The sequence below is a fragment of the Pseudonaja textilis genome, chromosome 2 (genome assembly GCF_049901715.1).
Source record: "Pseudonaja textilis isolate UNSWEBS1 chromosome 2, rPseTex1.2, whole genome shotgun sequence".
In the NCBI taxonomy this organism is placed as follows: Eukaryota; Metazoa; Chordata; class Lepidosauria; order Squamata; family Elapidae; genus Pseudonaja; species Pseudonaja textilis.
The window spans coordinates 230,096,380-230,120,397 of NC_141991.1; the positions used below are offsets into that span (position 1 = coordinate 230,096,380).

At 37.6% G+C, this 24,018-nt stretch overlaps 2 protein-coding genes across 6 annotated transcripts in view; one reads left to right on the plus strand and one right to left on the minus strand.

The window, feature by feature from the left end:
- SMIM15 (small integral membrane protein 15) overlaps positions 1-12,602 on the plus strand; it is a 52,294-nt gene extending 39,692 nt beyond the window's left edge. Inside the window, exons 1-3 of one of the 5 annotated variants that reach the window (XM_026717066.2) lie at positions 6,685-6,758; positions 9,044-9,108; positions 10,827-12,602. In XM_026717066.2, coding sequence (XP_026572851.1) covers positions 10,855-11,082 — 228 coding nt within the window. In that variant the 5' untranslated portion in view covers positions 6,685-6,758; positions 9,044-9,108; positions 10,827-10,854 and the 3' untranslated portion in view covers positions 11,083-12,602. Of the gene's footprint in view, positions 1-6,684; positions 7,204-9,042; positions 9,109-10,826 lie in introns of those variants that run through there. The other 4 variants (XR_015742348.1, XR_015742350.1, XR_015742349.1 and 1 more) reach the window with 4 other exon arrangements.
- Positions 12,603-12,824: 222 nt separating this feature from the next.
- The window catches only part of NDUFAF2 (NADH:ubiquinone oxidoreductase complex assembly factor 2), a 44,932-nt gene continuing 33,738 nt past the window's right edge, over positions 12,825-24,018 (minus strand). Inside the window, exon 4 of the mRNA XM_026717044.2 lies at positions 12,825-13,318. Coding sequence (XP_026572829.1) covers positions 13,073-13,318 — 246 coding nt within the window. The 3' untranslated portion in view covers positions 12,825-13,072. The remainder of the gene's footprint in view (positions 13,319-24,018) is intronic.

Below are 24,018 nucleotides of genomic sequence, written 5' to 3' on the forward strand. Positions count from 1 at the left end.
TTTTTTACACAATGCAGTGCAAAATTAAAATGTTTTGCAATTTTAAAGTAGGCAAGTGGAAATACAATATCTCTAAAACATATGGAGCCTATGAGAATAAATAAGAGACATCATATATCCACACCCAAGCCCACATCAGAAAAAATCAGTAATATACAATGAATAATGTTTAGAAATGGAATAAAAGTCGTCTGTGAAAAGCACACAGACCAAACAGTACCATCTTCACAATTTCCCCGATGACCAGAAGTGATAAAACAGGAAAACAGATAAAACAGATTATTGCTTAACAGCTTTTTGCTTTAAGATACTTCTTTCAATTAATATCTCTGAAATATCATGAACTAGGTCAAAAGGAATTTCTGTTCAACTGGGGCTCTAAGTTTGGCAATTGGTAAATAAATAATAAAGGAGATCAGGTGGTTTACTACTATAATAGTCAAGAGTTTTAAAATTGGAGTTTATAAGGAAACAAGTAAACCATCTGTGGTTTGAGGATCTGAAACAAACAAAAGCTAATTCTGTTTCCTCCAGTTTGCAAAATAAGTATATTTATTTCTCAAACATTCTGCACAAACTGTTTCCATCTGTTTTGCATATCTAATCTGTATTCAAGTTCCTAGTTTCTACTACTCTTTGACTGATTGAACAAGAATCTGATAAACTAATCCTTTTATAACAATAACTATGTTTTTATTTATACCTATTATCTTGTAAGCAATTGACAAAAATAAAAAAAGGCTGAAACATTTTCAAGGCCCATCTTTAAGTTGGTGCTATGTGCAAGAATCAAACTGAGTATTAAATTATTTATTTATTTATTATCCCAATTTAGAGAACTACCCATTTCACATATATTACCCCGTCTGGCTCACAAACATATAAAATGTATTTTAAAAGCCATCAGAAAATTCATAGCAGAGTTAGTCACATCCATCCATGAGAATCAATTCAGCTATTGCACAGGCTGTACCACACTCCCCAAGTCCTCATGTCCATTGAAAAAGCCAGGTTTTCAAGGCCTTGCCAAAAGCCAATAGAGTCGAGGCCAAGGTGATTGTATTATAGTGTGGTCAATGGAGTGATAATTCCTACCCATCTGGAGGGATGGAAGATATAAAATACTGTTAGCCCTAGGTTTTCATTATTACAGTATACAGTAATGGAATATAACATAATTTAAATAAATGCACATCAAAACTGTTACTTTTGCCTAGATTCTGCAAGAGAAAGATTTATGAGTGGAATCATGTATTTTGATCACCTTCTGAGTTCTGATGACACATCTTATCAACAGAGTGTTCTGTCCAAATATTATAGGAATCCTTGAATTATTTACTTTGAAAAGTGGTCAGGACTGGGAAGTAGATGTCAATCTCCAATCGATACCTTCCTTTCTGAATCCAGAGATATTCTGGGAAGGTTAAGAAGTAATGTGGATAGATAGCCAGCTATGCTTAACTATGAAATGTCATTTTTGACCTAAAGAAAAATAAGGATTAATACAGAGCCTCATATTCTTAAGAAAAATATCTAAAGCACTTGAATTCACATGAAGTATCCAGCTATATGGATAACTCCTGCAGTATACCAACCATCTGATGTAACATTTCAAAATCTATTATAAAATCAATGATTGGAAAAATATGTAAGAGTTTTTGGAATAATGTGCAGATTGATGCTAATTATTTTTATTAACGTTAATTTTCCTTTTACAATAAATTGATTACTTTTTTATCACCAACTTTCTATCATTAATGCCTTTTGATTATTGGTTATGGGACAGGTTCCATGACTTAAATAAGTTTGAAAACCAGGACCTGAAACATTGATCTCTATAAACAGTGTGCTACAGTCATGTCAGAAACTATATTTCCCCCATTTCTGGAATCAGGGCTTATGATATGGAAAAGTTAAAAATATAAACATTACAGGATACAGCATCATCCCCACATAATCTCCTTGTGAGTTCCAATTTGTTCTTTTCTGTTATTTGATTTGTAATTAACATTGTGACACTCTCACATAAGGCCATGAATATGTTCCCTATCATTAGTTAAAAATGGTGCTTCTTCTGCTGGCTGTACTTAAATCACACCTAATTCAAGAGCCATTATCTCAGAACTGCATAATCCCACCTTTTGAACAAATCAGGAGGTGTTGCACATTAAATGTGTTTAGTTAAGAGACTTTTGACTCAATATTAACAGGTTTTCATTTTACATGCAACAAAAATGCTGGTTCACTACCCTTTCCCCCATTTAGAATTACTAGATAACAAACTAATGAAACAAAGGAAACCAATTCTATCTATGTAGCACAATAAATTGTTCAATCTTGTAATCCTTTCTTGAATATGTTTGTTCCAAAGGCACCAGAGATTAGAAAAGTGGCAGATTCTATACTTCTTATCTCAGCTTTCAAGGGTAAAAATTGCAAATTAATCTTATGTTCAGAGTCAGTAGATGATGCTTTTTGTCCTCAACCGATCTACCATAACAGCATCCTGTATGGTTTTGAATCTAACCAAGTAGATGATGTTACCTTTCTCAATAGGAAAAAAAAATATTGCAATTAACATAATCTATCTTTGGAATAAACCAGCCGTGTGTATCAAGGATTTACATATATTTAAAAGCATAGTGTTCATTCTGACAGTTTTGCTTCACACCTGATTGCTAACCAGCAGGACAATCACTACATTTTTGTGGAGGAGTTTTACTCATTCTATTAGTAAAAGATTTGAACTCACGATAATCACTCTGTCCTTGTCATATAAATCCCTAAACATTTGGTCCGGTGGGCATTCTGGAAGTTTTGAAAACATGCTAAAGGTATCGCCATAAAATGACTACTATAATAGGCATAACTTGTCATAAAAGCTCTAGGAGACAAACTTCCTACAACTTCCTCCTATGACAACTAGATTCCCTCTAGTCCTTCAGCTTGCTTTCTTCAAGAGCACTTTCAAATAAAGCACAGGGAGACGGCTCTCTTTGTTTTTGATTTCTAATAGTGTCTACAGAGGGTCAAGGCCCCCAAGGGTGCTCTTTCAAAAGGCAACAGGACTTTCTTGGTTTTTCCTTGAAGATGCCTCTCTTCTCATCCAAGAAGCTTTTTCAGTCCTCATCCAGCAAAACATCTTCAGGGAAAAACAAAGGAAGTCCAGCTGCTTTTTGAAAAGCACCTTTGGCACAACCATAGCATAGACACGAAGGCCCCCCAAACGTTCTTAGGACTAGGTGAAGCTGGCGCTCTATTTTTTAAAAAAAAATTCTAAAAATTAAAATAATGTGATATTATTTTAAAACAAAGCAGTTCATGGGCATCTCTAAGAAAAGAACCAGGAGAGCAGCAAAGCAGTGTTGAGAAACTGAAAAATCACAGCAGATTCCAACTGGGCAGATATTGGATTTCAATCTCATTTTTTTCATAATGTAAGTCACAATGTCATGTAAAAGCCCTCAATAAACTCAAATGTAGCAAGCTATTGATGAAAAATTCCCTATTCTTTCCTGCTCTCCACAAATAAATCTCTATAAATAAATAAAATCCTATTTATAAATAGCTACCGTATTTCCAGCTTGGAAGATACTTCGAATGTATACCAATAAAATATATTCTCTTTAATCTAACTCCACATATGAATCTGGAAATTTGTAATGATTGCCTCCTACTATTCTGATCTCTTACATTAACTTGAAGAGAGAGATCAGTTTAGGATTAGCTGTATTCATTTCATGTGGTCAATTATAAAGACATAGTTCAAAACATTAAACAGTGATTCAGCTAGCATTTATGTTAGGAGGTAAGAAAAAAATTATTGCTTCCAGCAATATAGCTGCAGGCTTAGGATTTTTCTGATCTTCATTTCTCTTTCAGCTAAATGTAACTACTGTATAACAAGAGGTAGATTTAAAGACTATCAATACAATTAAACCTTACAGGCTATAACTCAACGTTTTATGATCGGTGTGTGAAATGTTCATTGCTTCTGAGAAAAAGTAACATGCTTGAAACTAGAAATCCATGCAGCCATGCTGTCTTGCATTAATCTGATAAGTATCAAAAAGCTTTAAATCCTCTGGGTAATTCTTCTCTGCAAGACTCATCCCCAGGTTTACAATAAGGTAGAGGTTGAACATCTAAGCTGAACTCAGCTTAGGAGCCAAGCAATGAAACAAAAGAGTCATTTATAGAGAACTGGTTGTTCAGAATTAATATATTTTCTATTTGTGATGACTCTATTAAATGACTGCTGAAATTCTCCCTTCTTTTGTATGATGGTTTCCTAGACAGCAAGTTTATGGCTGAGGATGTACAATATGGAAGGCACAGTAACATGATTCAAATTTTGCTTCTTTTGAACATATAATGCAATTGCAAGCTCACAGATATTGATCCTTCTTTGCAGATTTTGCTGGTTTGTAGCTATGCAACACATACCATGTCTGTATGTTTAAAAAACAATTTAACTTTTAATAACATAAAAGGAATTTGGTTATTTCTAGTAGAAGTATAAGGAAGTATAAGATATATTGCCTATTTGGTGATGTGTAAATACTGGATGTATGTTATACAAGGCTGACAATGTGCTGATAGAGCACTTATTTTACAAGCTGGAAAAAATAAGCACCAGGAAAAAGAATTAATTCTCACAGCCCTTCAGAAAAGCGTCACCACTGCAGAGGAAGCAGCATAATTCACCCAGAAACAAGGGGGATATTACTCAGCAGGTAGAATACAAAAGAGTCAAGGAATTATGCCAGATAAACAGTTTGTGAGGAAGCATAACAATAATTCACTCCTGGAGACAATTCTTTACAAAGCAATAGCCTGAAAGTCATACTCAATGTAACCAAATTAAAATCAACTGTGCTACCTTTAACATTAATCTTTAGAGTCAAGATGCATGAGGACTAAATGATTCTAGGGCACTAGGCATATTGAACGTGAAATGTTTACTAATGCTAGACAATTATTTGGAAAAAAATGAACTTATTAAACAGCCCCAGTCTCTAGGCAGTCTAGGAAGTTGCTTTTTTTTTTCACTGCTTATTTTCCTAAATGCTTATATATTAAAATATATATTTTAATGAAACCTGACATATGTAAAGCTCTAGATGGTTTTCCCACCAACATTTTACAGTAGGATGGGCAACATGCAATACCCCAATCTTTTCTTGCAGCTTCCAAAGCTACTTAAACCGCAGATGTCCAAACAGGTTTAATAGTTTTAGGGGGGAAAAAACCCTCAGCTCACTCCACCCCAAAACTCCTCAACAGAGATTCTCTATTCTGAATCTGAGAGAGATTAATTGTAAATAAATTGGTGGAAAGTGCAGGATTTAATTGCTCGACTACTTTAGAAAAAAAACAGCATATTTATTTATTTATACCCATTATAGTATAGGATAACCCTGTGCAGCAACCTTTCCTGCATGCATTTTCACTTATATGTGTTTTAGAGGGAAATCTAGAGGTAATTATTGAGTATTATTTGCAACAAGCGCAGCAACGTGCCTGTCGTCCCTGTCCTATTGTTTCTTTTATATATTTTTTTATTTTTCTTATATGTATCCATGTATTCGTAACTATGTTTTTACTTATACCTATTATCTTGTAAGCAATTGACAAATATAAATAAATAAAAACATTGCGCAGAGTTAAAAATAAACGTTAGACAAATGTAACAAGAAGGATTGGATGAAGCTCCAGGGCTTGTTGGGCTGAACTGAATTCCATGAAGTCTTGCTGGGATGGAGTCCCCTCTCAAAGCAACAAGATTTGTTCACGAGTAAAACCCAAAATGCGAAAGTTGCATTTTACTGGATGGGACACCACCCACCGTTATTACCACACAGCCAACTCGTCGCTGCGGGACAGGAGTTACATTAATATCAACGAAATGGTGGGATGGAATCGTTAAAGAAAGGATGCAAAGGGATGGATTGAATGAAAGGTGAATGGCAAAAAAAATACAAAATAATTTTTATTTTAAATAATTAAATAGAATTGTTAAATTGCCCCGCAGCAAGTTGGTCGTAGCTACTTTTCCCATTGCGAGTTGGCTGCGGCGAGTTCCTCCGATTCCCTCAGGAATACAAGCCTTTTTCAGGGAGTTGAAATAGTCCCGCCCGCTCGCCGGCCCCTTCACACCCTTTCCATCCAGCGCTCATTGCCCGGCGCATTTACCGGCTCTCCCGCCCTCCGGAGAGAATGCCGCTTGGGCTTACAGAGGTAGAAAAGGTTAGAGGTAGAAAAAGGTAGCTCACTTCTTGGTTCAATTTCTCTCTTTCTCCCTCCCCCCCCCCATTTATTTTCCTGATCTGAGAGTGGTTCAGCCCAGAAATCTCCAACCTTGGCAACTTTAAGACTCGTGGACTTCAACTCCCAGAATTCCCCATTCACCACGGCTTCTGGAAGGCTTCCCAGCAATCCAATCGCTCCCATTTATTTTTATTTTCTCCCATAATAATAGTATTACCCATTAATACTAATGATTAATATTGGTACTAATAGCAATTAATAGCGTTTATGTCTGACGCAGCACAAGTCTGATTTTGAGGGGAGTGGGGAGGGGGTTCCTCTTTCTCCGCTTGCCCCAAGAAACTCCCGCTCCCGAAGAGGCAGAGAGGTGGGGTTTCCTATCCGGAAAGAAATGACGTAATTCCTCTCTACGTCCGCTCGGGAATACCGGTGAAGGCGGGCTCCAGTCGGAAGTTGGCTTCCTTTTACTTCCTCCTTCCGGTTGGCGGGTGAGCGAACCCTCGAGCCAAGATTTGGGGGGGCGGAGAGGAGAAAGCGGGGGGGCAGGCCTCCCGCATCGCGGGAGGGAAGGTGGCCGCGCACACTACACCGGGCTGAGCCGAGGGGGGGGCTTCGTCGCCGTGAGCGCGCCCGACGCATCCGCGCCCCGTCTCTCCTCGCCTGGGCGGTCCCGGTGAACCGGAGCCTTTCCTCGGCTTGGCGTTTGAGTGGGGCGCGGGCGGCCGCTGGGTTACTTAGAGTCTCAGCCGACCTTCCCGTCCACCTCGGTTAGGTTTGCCAATGTTTTGTCCCACTCCCCTGCAGAAATTCAACAGGTGAAGTCCTCCGTACGCAGGCGCAGTAGCTTCGGAGTAGAAATCAATGGGGCAAACGACCCGTAATTCCCGGGCCGCTCCACTCCTGGGTCAGCCTTTCTCAGCCCCGCCCAACTCTGTGTGTGTGTGTGTGTTCAGGTGTGCTTAATGGATATAAAATACAGATTTGTCAATTGTTTCTTTCCTGAGGCTTCGTGTTAGGACTCGAATTTAGATCTTAAACTTAAAATTTAGGAGAACTGTGTCATACTTTTTTTTGACTGCGAGCACACCGGCCCACATTTAAAAAGGAAATTCTGCTGCCTGCTCTCAAGAGAAAGTGTATATCTACCAAAGGTCTACATCAAGAGTCTTTAAACTTGCCAAGTTTGAAGACCCCTGGTATACATACAAATGATAAGGGCAGCATTCACATAGTTGTTTGCAAATCTTTCTAAACTCCTGGAAATGGCAGTGGAATACGAGAGTGCTTCCCAAGAATCAGCCTTTCTGTCACCCAAAACGCCCGATTTCAGAATTAAAAGCAAGCAGGGAATGCCATTTTGGTTGTTCATGTCACTCAGGAGACACTTAGATGCAGGGGGTCCCCAAACTTAGCAATTTTAAGACTTGTGGACTTCAACTCTCAGAATTCTCCAGCCAGCAGGGATGCAGGGAGGTTGAGGCAATGTGGTTCAATCTTGGCAACTTTTTAAGATCTTGGCAACTTTAAGACTCCAACTAGTACTATGGAATTAGGGATAATTCCCATGGGACCATTAAAGTGTATACAGTATTGATTTGCTGCCCTTTTAGGAAAGAGTGCCTTCAAATTTCTCTTCTTGGAGATTGCCTGTGCTACTCCTTACTATTTTCTTTATTGCCTCCTTCTAGAGCTGAGATCACTAGCCCAAGAATCATACAGTTTGGTTTGTGCCGAAGTCCCAAAGGTGCTTTTTTTCTCAAGAGGTAACTGGACTTTCTGGTTTGTTTGTTTTTTAAGACAAAGATGAAAGAAGCCCAGTTGCCTCTTGAAAAAGCACCTTTGGGACAACCATGACCTGGATGACTGAGAATCTCCATAGACGTTTGTGCCTAAGGCAGGAATAGAACTCCCAACTCTTCTGCTGGTTTGTAGATTGATGCTTTAACCAGACAGGCTCTTGGGATAACTAGATTACAGATAGGACAGTATAAAAATATAATCTCATGAAGATCATCATCGTCATCATGAAAACACCAGGGATTTCTGACATAATTCAAAGAGCAGGAATCCACATACAGAAATGCAGAAGGCATTTAACAGAACAGAATAACAGAATTGGGAACTGATTAATATAGTAATTTGCTAAACTTCACAAAAATGGCAACTTCCATAAGGTTGCATCTATTAAATTTAAGGAAATTGAAAAGAAAAAAAAATAGATCCAGTGAAACAGGAAAATTAAATTTGCCCTTCAAGCAAATTTGCATATTTTCTTAATAAAATGATAATTTAATACTTTTTTTGAGGAAAACATTCAAAAAGCAATTCTAAATAGATTTTTGCATAAACAAGTCTGGATCAAGGCAGTGAATTGAACCAAATGTTAAGACTTTTTATGGTACATCAAGCTGCATGCAAAATGATTTTTGAAATCCTCATTTCTATCTCAGTCATGTTATTTTAATAAAAATACAGCTTTTGTGTCATTTATATATCTGAGACATCTTTTGTGAAATGGCCTTTGACATATCCATGCTGAAAACAATGAGATAATTAAAAAAAAAACCTAATAATTTCCATTTGTTAAAGATGGGAATTGCCTACTATTAACAATTGTCTCACTCAGCAATAGAAATTTTGGACTCAATTGTGGTTATTCGTTGAGGACTGTACAGTATGCAGTATTAATACCACAATTTGACCTGTTTTGTATTACTGTACAACTTCTACAATCAGAAACTGCTTTAAATTGCTCAATGTTTTTTCTTTTAGTTTTTTTTTATGACAACAATATCCAGAGTTGCCGTGTTGCTACACTGGAGTTTCTTGACATCTTGGGTAAGTTTTGACATCTTTTATGTTGCTAGAAGAATTCTAAACATATTTCTAATGATGAGAATTATAGCATATAGGGTTATTTTTATCCTAGTAGTATCAGCTGCGAAGTATCAGGAACATACATTAAGTTGCAGTTTAGAAGATTTATTGTTCAAGTCTATACCTAAAAATCTAATCAATTAGCAGTTAATACAAAATTGGCACTAGATAAGAGTTAAAGGAATTTCAGGTGCAGAGTTGGATTTAGATTGCTTATGGCAAGGAATGAATCCAGACTGCTCATTCTTAATTCCACCCCTGGCTTTGCCTCTTCTTTTACATCTAAACGGATTTGAAATGGTGGTAATAGTCATGCTAGTTGAAGAGGTACCTGATTTAGCAATGTCTTTCTGCCTAAGATGAAGAGAGAATGGTGGTGAAATGTCTGGAATCCTCTCAACCCCAATTCATGATGTGGTTCATCCTCTTTAACACCATTTAAAAATGGTTGATTTTTGGCCATCAAAGGGCTCTTAAAAACTTGTGGGGTTTTTTGTTAGATCTATATTGTGACAGTCTTTGCTTTGCAGGATATTGTGTTCTTTTATTTCAATATGAAGTTTTTAATGTTTGTATGTAAGTGTTTTTTCTCACCAGTGTGTCTGCTTAACATAGTGCAATGTGGGGCTGCTTTGCAGAGCTGCCTTGACTCAAAGTACAGTTGCAGGAATGAAGTGACATTCAACATTTTGCCTAGTCATTTTGCTTGAGTGGAAGTACCTTTTGCACAGAAGTGCCTACAGGTAGAATGCTGAATCCCACTGATGTGGTGGCTTTGAAGACTCAACTGAAACAAAGTGCTCTTTCAAAGCTCCATACAAGCCGAATCTATTGATTTGCGACCTCTTCTCAAGAGGTACAGCCATCCTACCTACTAACATTTTGGAGTGCTGTGACATTAGAATCGCTGACAAGGCCAAAGATTTACTGGGGACAGACCCACAAAATGGAGGGAGGGGAAGAGCAGTGCTTTTTAAAAAATATTTCCTTATACCTGTTTCCTCCTCCAAATGACAGTATTCTGTCCCAGTGAAATCAAGCCAGTTTGCAGGGTTAGCAAAGATTAAAAACTGATTTGGAAATGTATCAGGGAAGCTTTGGATTCTGACTGATCTATTGTTGTCGTACCTGGATACGTGATTAATCAATTAACAAATAAAAATATATCTGCAGTGGTTCAGGAATGCCGTAGCTAAAACATAGAATTAAGGGGATGTACTAAATTTAAATTTCACATAGCAAAGTTGGGATATACCTTGTCTTGGATGAAATGAACAACTAAAGGTGACATGACAGCAGTATTCCAATATCTCAGGGGTTGCCACAGACAAGAGGGAGTCAGCCTATTCTCCAAAGCACCCGAAGGCAGGACAAGCAGCAATGGATGGAAACTAATCAAGGAAAAGACCAACCTAGAACTAAGAAGAAATTTCCTGACAGTTAGAACCATCAGTGGAACGACTTGCCTCCAGAGGTTGTGGCTGCTCCAACACTGGAGGAGTTTGAGATTGGATAGCCATTTGTCTGAAATGGTGTAGGATTTCCTGCCTGAGCAGGAGGTTGGACTAGAAGACCTCCAAGGTCCCTTTTAACTCTGTCATTCTGAATTACTTTCTGCATTATTCAGTAGGTGTCTGTTTAATTTTCTGTGAAATAATGGTATCACTTTTTTTTTTTAGGATTTTCCCCTATCAGGTAGCAAGAAGGATGTTTGAAAATATTAAATCTTGGGCTGAATATATTGTGGAATGGGCTGCAAAAGATCCATATGGATTCCTTACAACAGTGATCCTTGCTCTAACACCTCTATTCTTGGCAAGTGCGGTGCTATCATGGAAACTGGCAAAAATGATTGAAGCTAAAGAACGGGAACAAAAAAAGAAACAAAAACGCCAGGAAAACATTACAAAAGCTAAACGAACAAAGAAGGACTAAGACTTCAATTTCACTGGGCTGAATTTTTCTGGCAATGCACTGTTGCTGTATGTGTACCTTTTTGTTGTTGTATCCTTATAGAAACAAGACATGACTGATTTTTTTCCTGGAATAATGTATCCTTAATTTGTGCTATTAAACTCTGTGGTCATGAACTTAAATTGCTTTTTTAAGAACTCTTATCTTGATTTTTTTTTCTAACCTGGCATATAAGCAAAATGTAAGTTTATAATATATGTGTAATAACTATATAGATATGTATTATTATTTTCATTCAAATCTGTCTTATGATTTTATACCATGCAAAATTGTTTAATAATTTGCATATAATTTTGTTGTATTGTAAAATTTTCCTACATTGTGAAGAATCCTAACTTCATAGTGAAAGCCAGTATTTTCACTATTCTTTGGCATAATGGTTTGTGAGAACCAGATTGTCTCAATTATACAATCCATGATAGCTTAAATTATCATTTGAGAGATTCTCATGGTTAAATGTAAATTATAGCAACCTCATCTACAAAGTATTTGGAAAAAGAGAACATAAAATATGATCACTGGAATAGTCTGCACATAAGCCATAGCTGCTGGATAATAGTTTCTCATTCTTGGTGGCTACATTCTGAGGACAAAGCAATAGTGAATGTTTCCAGCTGAAAGCAGGCAACCACTAAGTCTATAACAACCAGAATCAATGATTATAAATGCTGTCACATGTGTATTAGTTCAGCTAAAGCAGACTGAAGGCAAATTTTAGGGAATCTTGGACAGTTCAGACCAAATGGCAAGCATCATTCTCCCTGTAGCAAGCCCCTTTGGCTGCTTTCAGAAAATGGCTATAGAGGCTTCTCATTCTAAATTATGGCTCCCTATTAAGTCAGTACCTTGCCTTTGAAGGCAACAATTCATGCCTAGTGGGCAAATAAATAGCGCCTTGAAATTCCTTTTATATATTTCCAGTCAAGCCTTCCTATTTCAGCTCTTCAAAAACCAAAGCTTCTTTCGATCATCTTTGAAAATCTCGTAACATTTTGAAGCCTATTTCTTTACATCCAGTTAACTTATAACATAAAGGAGGTATCTTACTTATAACATTGGTCTGGTGAAATTATGACTACTAAACCAACATTGGTTTACTGATTTAAGAATAAACTTAGAGATTGTGTAGAATGGGACACTAATAAAGTTCATCTACTTGTAACTGCATCTCCTGATGCAAAGGATGCCAAGCACAAATATGCATTTTAAACAAAATGTATAGGACATTTAAATATGCTCATTATTGCACATTGTTAATGATTTGTTAAGCTATGAAACATTAAATTTCTACTTTAAATAAACAGTGTTTAAATTAGCTTTGTTAACTTGCACAAGTCCTGACATTTATTAACAATGGGAAATTTTTAACTGTAATGTGCCCCGTCCTAAATAATTATTGTGTTTAGTGACATTTAGAACCTTGTCAAAATCTTATTAGAGAAAATTAGCAAATAAATATAGCATTGCTTACTTTTCATAAACAGCATTTGGGTCCATTTCCATAAACAAATCATTAAAAAAAATATTTTAGGAGAAGCTGTGAACTCATATGAATGACTAAATTTCATTAAGCAGTCTGGAATATGAGAAGTTATAATAGTTTGACAGGTTTAAAGAAAATATCTGCATGTATAGCATACATTGGATATGCCTCTTTTAACATTAATTAACAGTATATATACAGTCATGTAGTACACCATCTGTAATGATTACAGCAGCACTAAATTTTATTGAAGCATAACTTCACTGGAAACATCGAATGATTTAAGAGGCAAAAGAATTAGAGATAGGACATTTTATAAAAAGCAATTAAACATTTCCACAAGAAAAAGCAGAATCTAAGCATTTTGAAAATGCGAAGTTTTTAAGTATAACCTGCAATTTTGAAGAATGTCTTCATGTTGCTGATAAACTAAATGGTGCCTTTCTTGATGCTTTGCACTGGAGGCTTTTATTTTTTATGGTCAGGAGGCATCCAGGCTCCAGGCTGAAATGTATTTGCTGTACTAACAGGGTCTTCTGAGCGTTCAGGCTTTCTGTAGTTGGAAGCAGATGCATGTCCTGTAATCTGTGTTTGAAGTGGTCCTACCTCAAGACCCTCTTCACGATCTTTGGCCTGAAGGAGTTTGCTTTTTTCACCCAAATCTTCAACTTTAGCTTTCATTTCTTTTCTATAGTTCTTATTCTGGATACTTTCCTGGAAAAAAAAAAGTAACACACTGAACTGACTGAATGCTAAGAAGATGCGCTTTGTTTGAATGGCTAGGTTGTGTTGCTTTCACTTTTCCAACAGAAGAGCTTAACTCATTCAGCAAATAGCATTTGAAGAAGCCAAGAAAGGCAGCCCCAGTATAGGCAACTTCATCCAGATTCAACTCATTGGAGTATAGGGTGCTAATTTTCATTTTTCTGGAAATACCCTACCTTGAATTGCTGGAAATCTCTCTAGAGGAGTGTGGCAGACTTGCCCCCAAATTTCATTTCCATTCCATTGACCTAGTCATGGATCAAAAACCCTTCTATCAGTAAATATCAACTAAGAACAAACCACAAACATTAAAATTTTAATGAAAATTTTAAAACACCAGGATGGGAGTACTGCAAACTAAAATACTGTAGGGTCAAAGAATAAAGAAAAAAAAACTAAAGATGCAAAAAGAAAACAGCAGAAAAATAGAAAAGAAAGTGATATAAGAAAGTGCCTTCTGATCTCTACAGCAGCAACTACAATTTTAAATTGACCCCTCTCTAAAGTTGTATTGTAACTCTTTATTTTCATGATCTATCCTAGCTAATCATCAAAACCATAAATCACAACTTCATTTATTCTCTTTTAGACAAAAAGTCAATAAAGAGTTTCTAATCACCAATAAACAGTGATTCAGAGGATTTTAAACATTTCAGTGAAACCATGAAGCAATCTATTTAATTATGAAGATAAGTTTGGAGTAATAACTAAATTTTCTATTTTTCAGAAATAGAGGTTTAAAATTTATTTGTTTCATCAACCCAACAGTCCCAGTTGTCTTAATTACAGCATGGAAACATCTCAACCTATGCTCGAGCTTGATATCAGTTTTGGCATCCTTCCATCTAAAATCTATGGCTGGATTCACAAATTATATTAAGCCATAGCATGTTTATTTTTAGGGTAGCACAGCATACAGACCCAATCACTGGCTGTTTATGAGCCATGGTTTATAGCTAGCACCATGTGAGAAGTAGCCTACTACACTTTGTTCAATCAACTGCTTAAAATGCATGCTTCAATATGATGAGTTACCTCACATGACTTTAAATGTAGACATAAACATCTCTTCTACCAGCTTTGTTGTTGTTGTTGTTGTGAACTTCACCCTCCCTTCTCGAGTACTCAAAAGTGCACTCATTTGTAATCCCGAATTGGCTTAATAAAATAGTTTGTCCTAACACAGTTGTCAGAATTTTGCTATGGCTAACTTAGATTCCTTGGCTTTTTGTTTTAAATGTGTGTCCAAGATCATCAAACACTGCATGCTAGAGGCTATCAAACACCATAATTTCTCTTAGAGGCATGTAGTACATTATTTTTTCTTGGTCATTATTCTTTCACAAGAGCATTCAAGGTGACCTCAGGATTCCTAAGTAGGTCCCTATCTGGGCCCTTAACAAACTCAGCAAGGTATCATAGCCTGTGTCTTCAAGTTACATTATTCTAACATATGTACTATGCAGAATCTATGTAGGAGTATACATAACGTACCAAAATACTGCAATACTTTTTCAAAACAAGGACTCAAAATATTAACTGCCCATCATTCAAATTTATAACCATGTATTTCTTTAAAAAGAAAATAATGGAAAAAGAATACAGAGCAAATGTATCGTAATTTTACAAAGGCATGCAACAAGATGTAATTCATTAACCGTGTATAATCAAAGGACTATTTGCCAAACGCAAGCTCAAAAGGAAGCCAAATTCCCATATCAAAATGAAACTGAGATTGGACAATAATGAAACACTATAATCACAATGTAATAAACCTACTGGGTTTCTAATGCTAGCTGAAAACAATTCAACTGACTTCAATTAACTCTCTAATTTTTCTAGCATTCAAAGGTCAGACCCACAAGGAATACCTATAAATTTAACAAAGGCTCCTCCTCCCTAACATTTGGCCTCCAGGGGAAAGATGACATTGACCAGATATTACAGAGGAGCAGCACAACAGCAGAAGTATAAGATTCTACTGCATTTCATCTGCACAGCTTATGTAATTATTTTCTATTCCTTCCTTTTCATGGGAAGAGTGAAATTGCTGCAAGGTGGCTTTTTGGAAAACCAGCTTGTAAAGGCTGCTGTTCCCCTAGCAAATAATCTTACCTAATTTACTGGTTCCGAATACAGAGCATAATCACAGTATAGAACCCAATCCACATACCATACTTGGAAGCAGTGTGGAGGTGATATGCCATTGTCACTGCCTTCTTTCAAAAATATTGTTAACTTGCTCATCTAGCCTACAACCATGCCTCTTGGTCATCCATCCAAGTATTAATCAGCTGCAACCCTTCTTAGTCCCCCTCCCCCCCAGCTTACCCAAGGTTGACTAAGTGTGGCTATCTGCTGCAGAAATTACTTTTACCAAAAAAGAATATACATCATAAGATGAAGTGGTTCCCTGACTATCTGTCGCTATCTAGGATTGAACTTTCAGTCAACGTTACTGTCATAGCTTAGGAACCACTTTCATGTGGAGCTTTCCTGCTTTCCTTCAGTGATATCTGGAGAAATCCCAGTTCCCCCTAACTATGGTTCCCAAGGAGGTCACATTGAGCTCCCTTTATTTTCTATGGCTGGAATACTGGGAGCATTTTCAGTATTTTCACAAAACAACACTTGTGCTATTTTGAGTAATGTTCTTTCAGAGCTCATGAACTGATGTCATACAAAAGCCATGCCAAGCTATTCCACCCTGCATTTCCCCCTTGGTAAAATCCTACTAGAAATAGGAGTCACATTTGAGTATTGCTTCTGTACAGAACACATTCATGTGTGCATATACATTCTCCAAACATCTCTAAGCGTAATTGCCCACAAAAAGCCAAGCGTAGTTCCTTCTGAAATGAAACATTTTATAGATACCTTCATAAATTCATACTGGGTGACTTTAAATACCATTTTAAACTGCCTGGGTTATAGTTAAGTGTAGTGTAAGCTATATTAAATTTGTTCATTGTATGAAAGCTGGCAACTATTTTTTAATATAACTGGACTATTGCAATAACAAGTGATGTGGTGGCCTAGTGGTGAAGACATTTGTTTCCCACTTGGAACTTCAATCCTAGTAGTGACAAATACTTTTCTCCTAGGGCACAAAGAAAAAATTATCTGCTGCAAACTCCGCATAGGTGTCAGGAAGGGTATCTGGCAAGTAAATGCTCAGCATCATCCAGTCACCCTGTCTCTACCCCAAATAGGGACTATAAGGTAATAAAAAGGTAGTTTGGGCTATTGCAATAATGTGTACGAATAATGATCTTGCAAAACGCACTGAACAATGTTTCTGATTTGGGAAAAGAGACCTTAAGCAAATCAACATTTGAGTATTGAAATAAAACACATCAAGGAAAAAGATGACAGATGCATACTGATGAGCTTGCAGCAAAAACCTGAATATGAAAAATTTCATATATAATATAATCATTATTGTACTAAAAATTGGTATTATCGAGATGGAAAAGGTTGATCCAAAGGCACTCACAAGAAAAATTACAGTAATCTGGGTCATTTTGATTAAACAATCAGGTAGTCAATGATGATGGACAATGCTAAAGACATACCGAATTATGTGCCCCATTGGCTATATGAATAAAGGCTTTTTATTCTTCACATCAAGCATTTTGAGTATAATGGATGTTAGTGACCAACTTAGCCAGCTTTAAAGGATGAAAAATTCATGTGAGATAGGATTATTTGCATCTAATCAGTACATATTACATTTAATATCAAAAGCTATGTGCCTCTGAGTGATGATTGCTGAACAATGTTACTGCCTTCCCATCATATTTTAAGCCTCCCAAAAGTAACTGATCAACAACTTTAAAAAAAGGATTTGGCTTGTGTCTTGCAGAGCTTGTATATTCTTAAGTGATAATGCATTAGAAAGACATTTCAATATGCCCACTCAAAAAATTGCAGTAAAAATTGCCACCATATCCAATACCAGGTAAAAGGACTTAAGAGACAAAATGACTCAGACTTAATTTCAAAGTTAAAAGGCACAAAATATAGCTTATTTGTACCAAGAAAAAAAACCTCTGACTTACCTAGCCTTTTAAAATTCTTCCCAAAATAGCAAAAAGAAAACCTCTGTAGATCAGAGGCATTAAAAAGTATATTGACAATAGTTACAACACCAACAGAATCACTTAAAAGTGACTGTAGCAACAAAAAAGAGGATAAGCAAACAAGGCCAAATAAGAATAGAATAGAATTCTTTATTGGCCAAGTGTGATTGGACACACAAAGAATTTGTCTTCAGTGCATAAGCTCTCAGTGTACATAAAAGATATAAGTGATAAATCATTATTATAGTCATCATAAATACATTCGTCATGAATCATAAGACACAACACTTAGTGATAGTCATAGGATATTAAATAAGCAATTAACAAAATCGAACTAGGAAACTAAATAAAACAATATAAATCGTAAGGACACTAGCAACAAAGTTATAGTCATAAGTAGAAAAGGAGATAGGTATTAGGAAAAATAGTAATACAATCTTAGTAAATAGTTTGACTGTTATGGGAATTACAGGTGAAACTCGAAAAATTAGAATATCATGCAAAAGTTCATTTATTTCAGTAATGCAACTTAAAAAGTGAACCTAATAATTGAGATAGACTCATTACATGCAAAGCAAGATAGTTCAAGTCGTGATTTGTCATAATTGTGATGATTATGGCTTACAGCTCATGAAAACCCCAAATCCACAATCTCAGAAAATTAGAATATTACATGCAATCAATAAAACAAAGATTGTACATAGAACAATATCGGACCTGAAAAGTATAAGCATGTATATGTACTCAGTACTTGGTTTGGGCCCCTTTTGCAGCAATTACTGCCTCAATGCAGCGTGGCATGGAAGCTATCAGCCTGTGGCACTGCTGAGGTGTTATGGAAGGCCAGGATGCTTCAATAGCGCCTTCAGCTCTTCTGCATTGTTTGGTCTCATGTCTCTCATCTTTCTCTTGGCAATGCGAGAGGTCAGGTGAGTTTGCTGGCCAATCAAGCACAGTAATCTCATGGTCATTGAACCAGGTTTTGGTGCTTTTGGCAATGTGGGCAGGTGCCAAGTCCTGCTGGAAAATGAAGTCAGCATCCCCATAAAGCTCGTCTGAGGAAGGAAGCATGAAGTGCTCCAAAATCTCCTGGTAGACGGCTGCGCTAACCTTGGACTTAATGAAGCATAGTGGACCAACACCAACACATGACATGGCTCCCCAAATCAACACAGACTGGAAATTTCACACTGGCCTTCAAGCATCTTGCAGTGTGTGCCTCTCCATTCTTCCTCCAGACTCTGGGTCCTTGGTTTCCAAATGAGATGCAAAAGTTGCTCTCATCAGAAAAGAGGACTTTGGACCACTGAGCAACAGACCAGGTCTGTTTTTCTTTAGCCCAGGTAAGACACTTCTGACGTTTGTTGTTCAGGAGCGACTTGACAAGAGGAATACAACATTTGAAGCCCATGTCCAGGATCCGTCTGTATGTGGTGGATCTTGATGCACTGACTCCAGCCTCAGTCCACACCTTGTGAAAGTCCCCAACACTTTTGAATGTCCTTTTCCTGACAATCCTCTCCAGGCTGCGGTCATCCCTGCTGCTTGTGCACTTTTTTCTTCCACACTTTTCCCTTCCACATAACTTTCTATTAATGTGCTTTGATACAGCACTTTGGGAACATCCAACTTCTTTTGCAATTACCTTTTGAGGCTTTCCCTCCTTATGGAGGGTGTCAGTGATGGTTTTCTGCACAACTATCAGGTCAGCAGTCTTTTGCATGATTGAACCAGACTGAGAGACCATTTAAAGGCCCAGGAACCCTTTGCAGGTGTTATGGCTTAATTTGCTGATTAGAGTGGGATACTTTGAGCCTAGAATATGGAATCTTTTCACAATATTCTAATTTTCTGAGATTGTGGATTTGGGGTTTTCATGAGCTGTAAGCCATAATCATCTCAATTATAACAAATCACGGCTTGAACTATCTTGCTTTGCATGTAATGAGTATATCTCATATATTAGGTTCACCTTTTAAGTTGCATTACTGAAATAAATGAACTTTTGCACGATATTCTAATTTTTTGAGTTTCACCTGTAGTTGTTTAGCAGAGTGATGGCATGCAGGAAAAAAACTGTCCTTGTGTCTAGTTGTTCTAGTGTGCAATGCTCTATAATGTCGTTTTGAGGGAAGGAGTTGAAACAGTTTATGTCCGGGATGTGAGGGTCCTGTAAATATTTTCACAGCCCTCTTTTTGACTCGTACAGTTTTCAGGTCCTTGACTGAAGGCAGGTTAGTAGTAATTGTTTTTTCTGCAGTCCTAATTATCTGTTGAAATCTGTGTCTGTCTTGTTTTGTTGCAGAGTCAAACCAGACAGTTATAGAGGTGCAGATGATAGACTCAATAATTCCTCTGTAGAACTGGATCAGCAGCTCCGTGGGCAGTTTGAGCTTTCTGAGTTGGTGCATATTTTTTTTTCCCACCAAAAAAGGCACCAGATTTTTTTGGGGGGTGGGTGGGGGGGTGGGGGGGCAATGTCATCCACTGACTCACCTCACTTGTATGCATTGCCCTAGCCTCCTTCTCCACTGTCAGAGGCCTTCAGGAACTTTTTCTGTTCCTGAAGGCCTCTGCAGCTGATAACAGAGCTCCAGATCAATTCAGTGTTCAGTTATCGGCTGCAGAGGCCTTCAGGAAAGCCATGTGGCTGCAGAAATGGGCCAGCAAGGCAGGTGTTGGGGTGTGTGAAGCCTGGCTGCAACTGTCTGAAGATAAGTAGTAGGGCAGCTCCACCCCCCATCCCCACCCTAGCTTAATTTTTACCCATGCACCCTAGAGTGGGCGGGGTCTTAATTAGGGCTTATTTTGGGGGGTAGGACTTATTTTGGATGCATATGTAAAAATCAAGCTAGGACTTACTTTCAATAAGTCATATTTTCAGGGAAACATGGTATCTATCTATGTACCTATCTAATTTTATTGGTTGCCCATCTTACACAGGGTAACTCTGGGTGGCTTAGCTTTTTTAGCTAGAGAGATAGAGATACTCAGGAAGCAATAATTAATATTTGGTGAATGCTTGCAATTCTGCTTTTGTAAACTTGTGTTCTAGAACTATCATCAGATAATTATCTCAACAATGAATTTTATTCATATATTAATGTTAAAGCTAGATTCTCTCACCTGCCATACAACACTATAGTATTAAATTATAATACTATTGGCATCTTATTGCTTAACATGTAGGAACTCAGACAATTATTATTTAATAAACAAATAGTTAAACAAACTATAACTTAGTGTGTAAGTTATACAGTATTCGTACCATTTCAAATAGTTCAGAAAGCTAACAAAACTTTCATTTTAACAAGAAACATATGTTATATGCTGTAGGCACCATCTTACAAAGGCACAATTTCTTCATGTGTCTGCTATTGTCATAGGTGATTCACTGGAAGTAAGAAAACATGCCTGCTGTTTTAATTAGAGAGAAATTAATAGAAAGCTTTTAATTGACTAATCTAGTCAATTAATGTACAAAAACATTGCAGCCTACATTTAAGAAACAGCATATATAAACAAGCAAGCATAAATAGATTATGCAGGGAAAGTGTCACTTAAAATATAATTCTTAAACCATCCTGCAGTTGGATGATAGAACTTAAGAGTTCAATGAAAATGAGTCACCGTGATTGGAGTTAGTTTCTCTATGCTATTCCTGGAATAAATAATATTCTTACAATCAAATAAGGAAGATGAGCATACACTATGATAACTAAACATAATGTAATTTTCAATTTAATTATTCTCTTCTTAGGGATGATGGTGGGAAGACAATAATTGGAACTTTATGCTTATTACTACTCAGTAAAGTACATTTTCCTTCTTTGACAAGAAGGCTGTCAAAACAAATAATTATGGAAATGCTCGAAATAGTTTGAAAGAAGACAGGAGCTGTCACAAAAAGTTTCTTCTCTTTAATATTTCACCTTGTATCCAACTGTGCAATTCAAAAGCCACTTAGTTTTTATTACTGCATAGCAAACACATAGCACATTAGAAATGAAAAGCAGTTCTTTACCATATTTTTTTTATTTTTAACCATTTTAGACCTCCCATACCAGCTAAGAAACACATTAATGAATTTAATTTCATGTTAAAACCTATCTCTTCAGGATATTTTCATAAAAAAACAGTTTTTGGGAAAATCAACACAGTATTTCTACTCTAATAAGCTCAGTAGTCTTTAAATCACCCAGCTTTCAGTATTCCAATGAGAAATGGAGTCTAACTGAATGTAACAGAATGGCCTAACCAAAGCTCAGCAGACTTTTATTTAAACAGAATTTAAGGCTCAAGATGCATGGAAAAAGAGGAACCAAGACATGAAAAAAAAAGAAATTGGATGCAAAATCTTTTGCCTTTCTCCATTTCTCAACTCCATATAATACCTCAAGCCACTGGTGATTCACAGGGATAGCATGAATTCTCGGCATTCCAGGGAAGTGTTATGATGCTTGGTAGCACAGTCTGTCAGATGTTTAAGCTAGATTTGGCATTTTTATCCACTACTGAGTCCTTTCCAAGAACCTGAGATAGGTATTGTTTTAAGGTGGTAAAGGCAATCTTGCAGGATGGAAGCTGTTTCAAATCTGCCTTTTGCAATTGTTTATTATTAGCATTAGATGGAACCCATTTGGTCATTTGTTTCTGAACCATGATTGAAAAAAAGATACAAAAAAAAATGGTATGTGTTGTCCTAAAGTTAATAGCTCATGAAAAGATATTTTGTAACAGGCAGCCCAAATCTGGCAACCCCCTCAATGTGTTAGACAACTCTTCCTACCTCTCCTAGCTCTTGTAGTCATTGCTTACAGGGAGAAGACATACTGGAAGCAAGGGACCAATAAATCTCAAGTGCCCATGGTAGAGGAAAGCATTTTATGCTAAAACACAAAAGAAAATTAAAATTGAACACATCTAATTGAACACATTTTTTTTAATCGTACTGAAATAGAATTATTGCTAATTGCACAAACTTTTCTTTTTCTTACAATTTTCCCTTCTTTCTTTTAATTCTTCTGGGTTTTTTTCCTTTGGCTTTTCTTGATTTAATAGCATTGCTATTTTTACTGTGGCAGGTATCAGGAGAGAGACAGTATTGGGGGAAACTTTCCAGCGCTTTCTTCAATTCACAATCAGAGTAAGCTATATTCACTCATCTTGTCTGCTTCCTTATTTTTGGCTTAGCGTAATGTACCAACACTCATTCATTCTAACTATATTCTGCTAGGTCAACTGACTCATCCCATTTTACAGCAATCCAATAAAAAGAATACAGCCAATTAAAAAATTCACAGTAAGCACCACTCAAAATTGTAACAAGTGTGGAATAACAACAATAGTAGTAAGAGAAAAATATCACAAACGAAGTTCAAGAGAAATAAGTAAAATGGTTACGTTTAAAATTCAAACATGTGGACCAGTGGTTCCCAAAGTGGGCGATACTGGCCCCTGGGGGTGGTGGGATGCCTTAGGGGGCGCTAAGAGGCAGCAGGGGGGCGTTTGAGGTGCCGGCCCCGCAGGCTCACTGACTGCCGGCCACGCAGCCCATTGACTGTTTCATCGCTCCGTAGCCGGCACCTCGAATGTGGAACCCGCGCACGGCAAGCCTTGCTAAGCCTGGAGGAGGGGAGAGGTGGGAGGTGGTGGAAAGGGGGCGCCTTAGCTTGCAGGCTGCCCTCTCCGGTGGAAGCAGCAGAGGCACACCAGAAGGCCCGAAAGCAAAACCCTCCCAAGGCGCGCAGTGGAAGGGGTGGGTGGTCCAGCATTAGGGCCCCCTTCCCTGGAGAACAAGGGAGCACGCAGCGCCTGCCTGGCCTCTGCCTCTCCAGCCAACAGGGCTTGCACGCAGGATGGGGGTGGGTGCAGCTGTGTCTCTTCAAGGCACACAGCTCGGTTTTGTTCGGCTCTATGTGGCCGGCCCAGACCTAGAGCCTACCCTCCCCACTGCAGCCCGGTTCTTCCGACCGAGCCCTGAACTTGCTTGCTTGCTTGCTTGCTTGCTTGCTTTCCAAGTGATCGTTCCCTCTGACTCCGCAGGTCTGGGTTGTTTCTGCATGCCTTCCTCCTCCCGGGTGGAACATTGCAAAATTGGATGCCAAAGAAAGAACTGGGGCAGGGGGCTGGAGAAGGGGCAGAGAGGCAGTTGGATTAAGGAGCAGGAAGATCTTAGCCATGGTTTATTGACTAAGCCAGAATCAAACAGCATGCTAAATTCTAATCAGAATGGCTGGGTTGATATATCCAGCCCATGTTTCTCAATCTTGGAAACTTATGTGGACTTCAATTCCCACTCTGGCTTTGCTCTACTTTCCCAAAGTGCCGCTGCTGTCACATTCTGTCTGTCTATCTATCCATAAATCCATCCAAAAGGTCTGTCTGTCTGTGCCTGCCTTCCTGCCTACCTACCTACCTGCCTGCCTTTCTGTCTACCTACCTACCTACCAATATAGATCTATCTATTTATCTATCTATCTATCTATCTATCTACCTACCTACTTATTTACCAATCTACCTACTTACCTACTACCTACCTATCCATATATTCATCCAAAAGGTCTG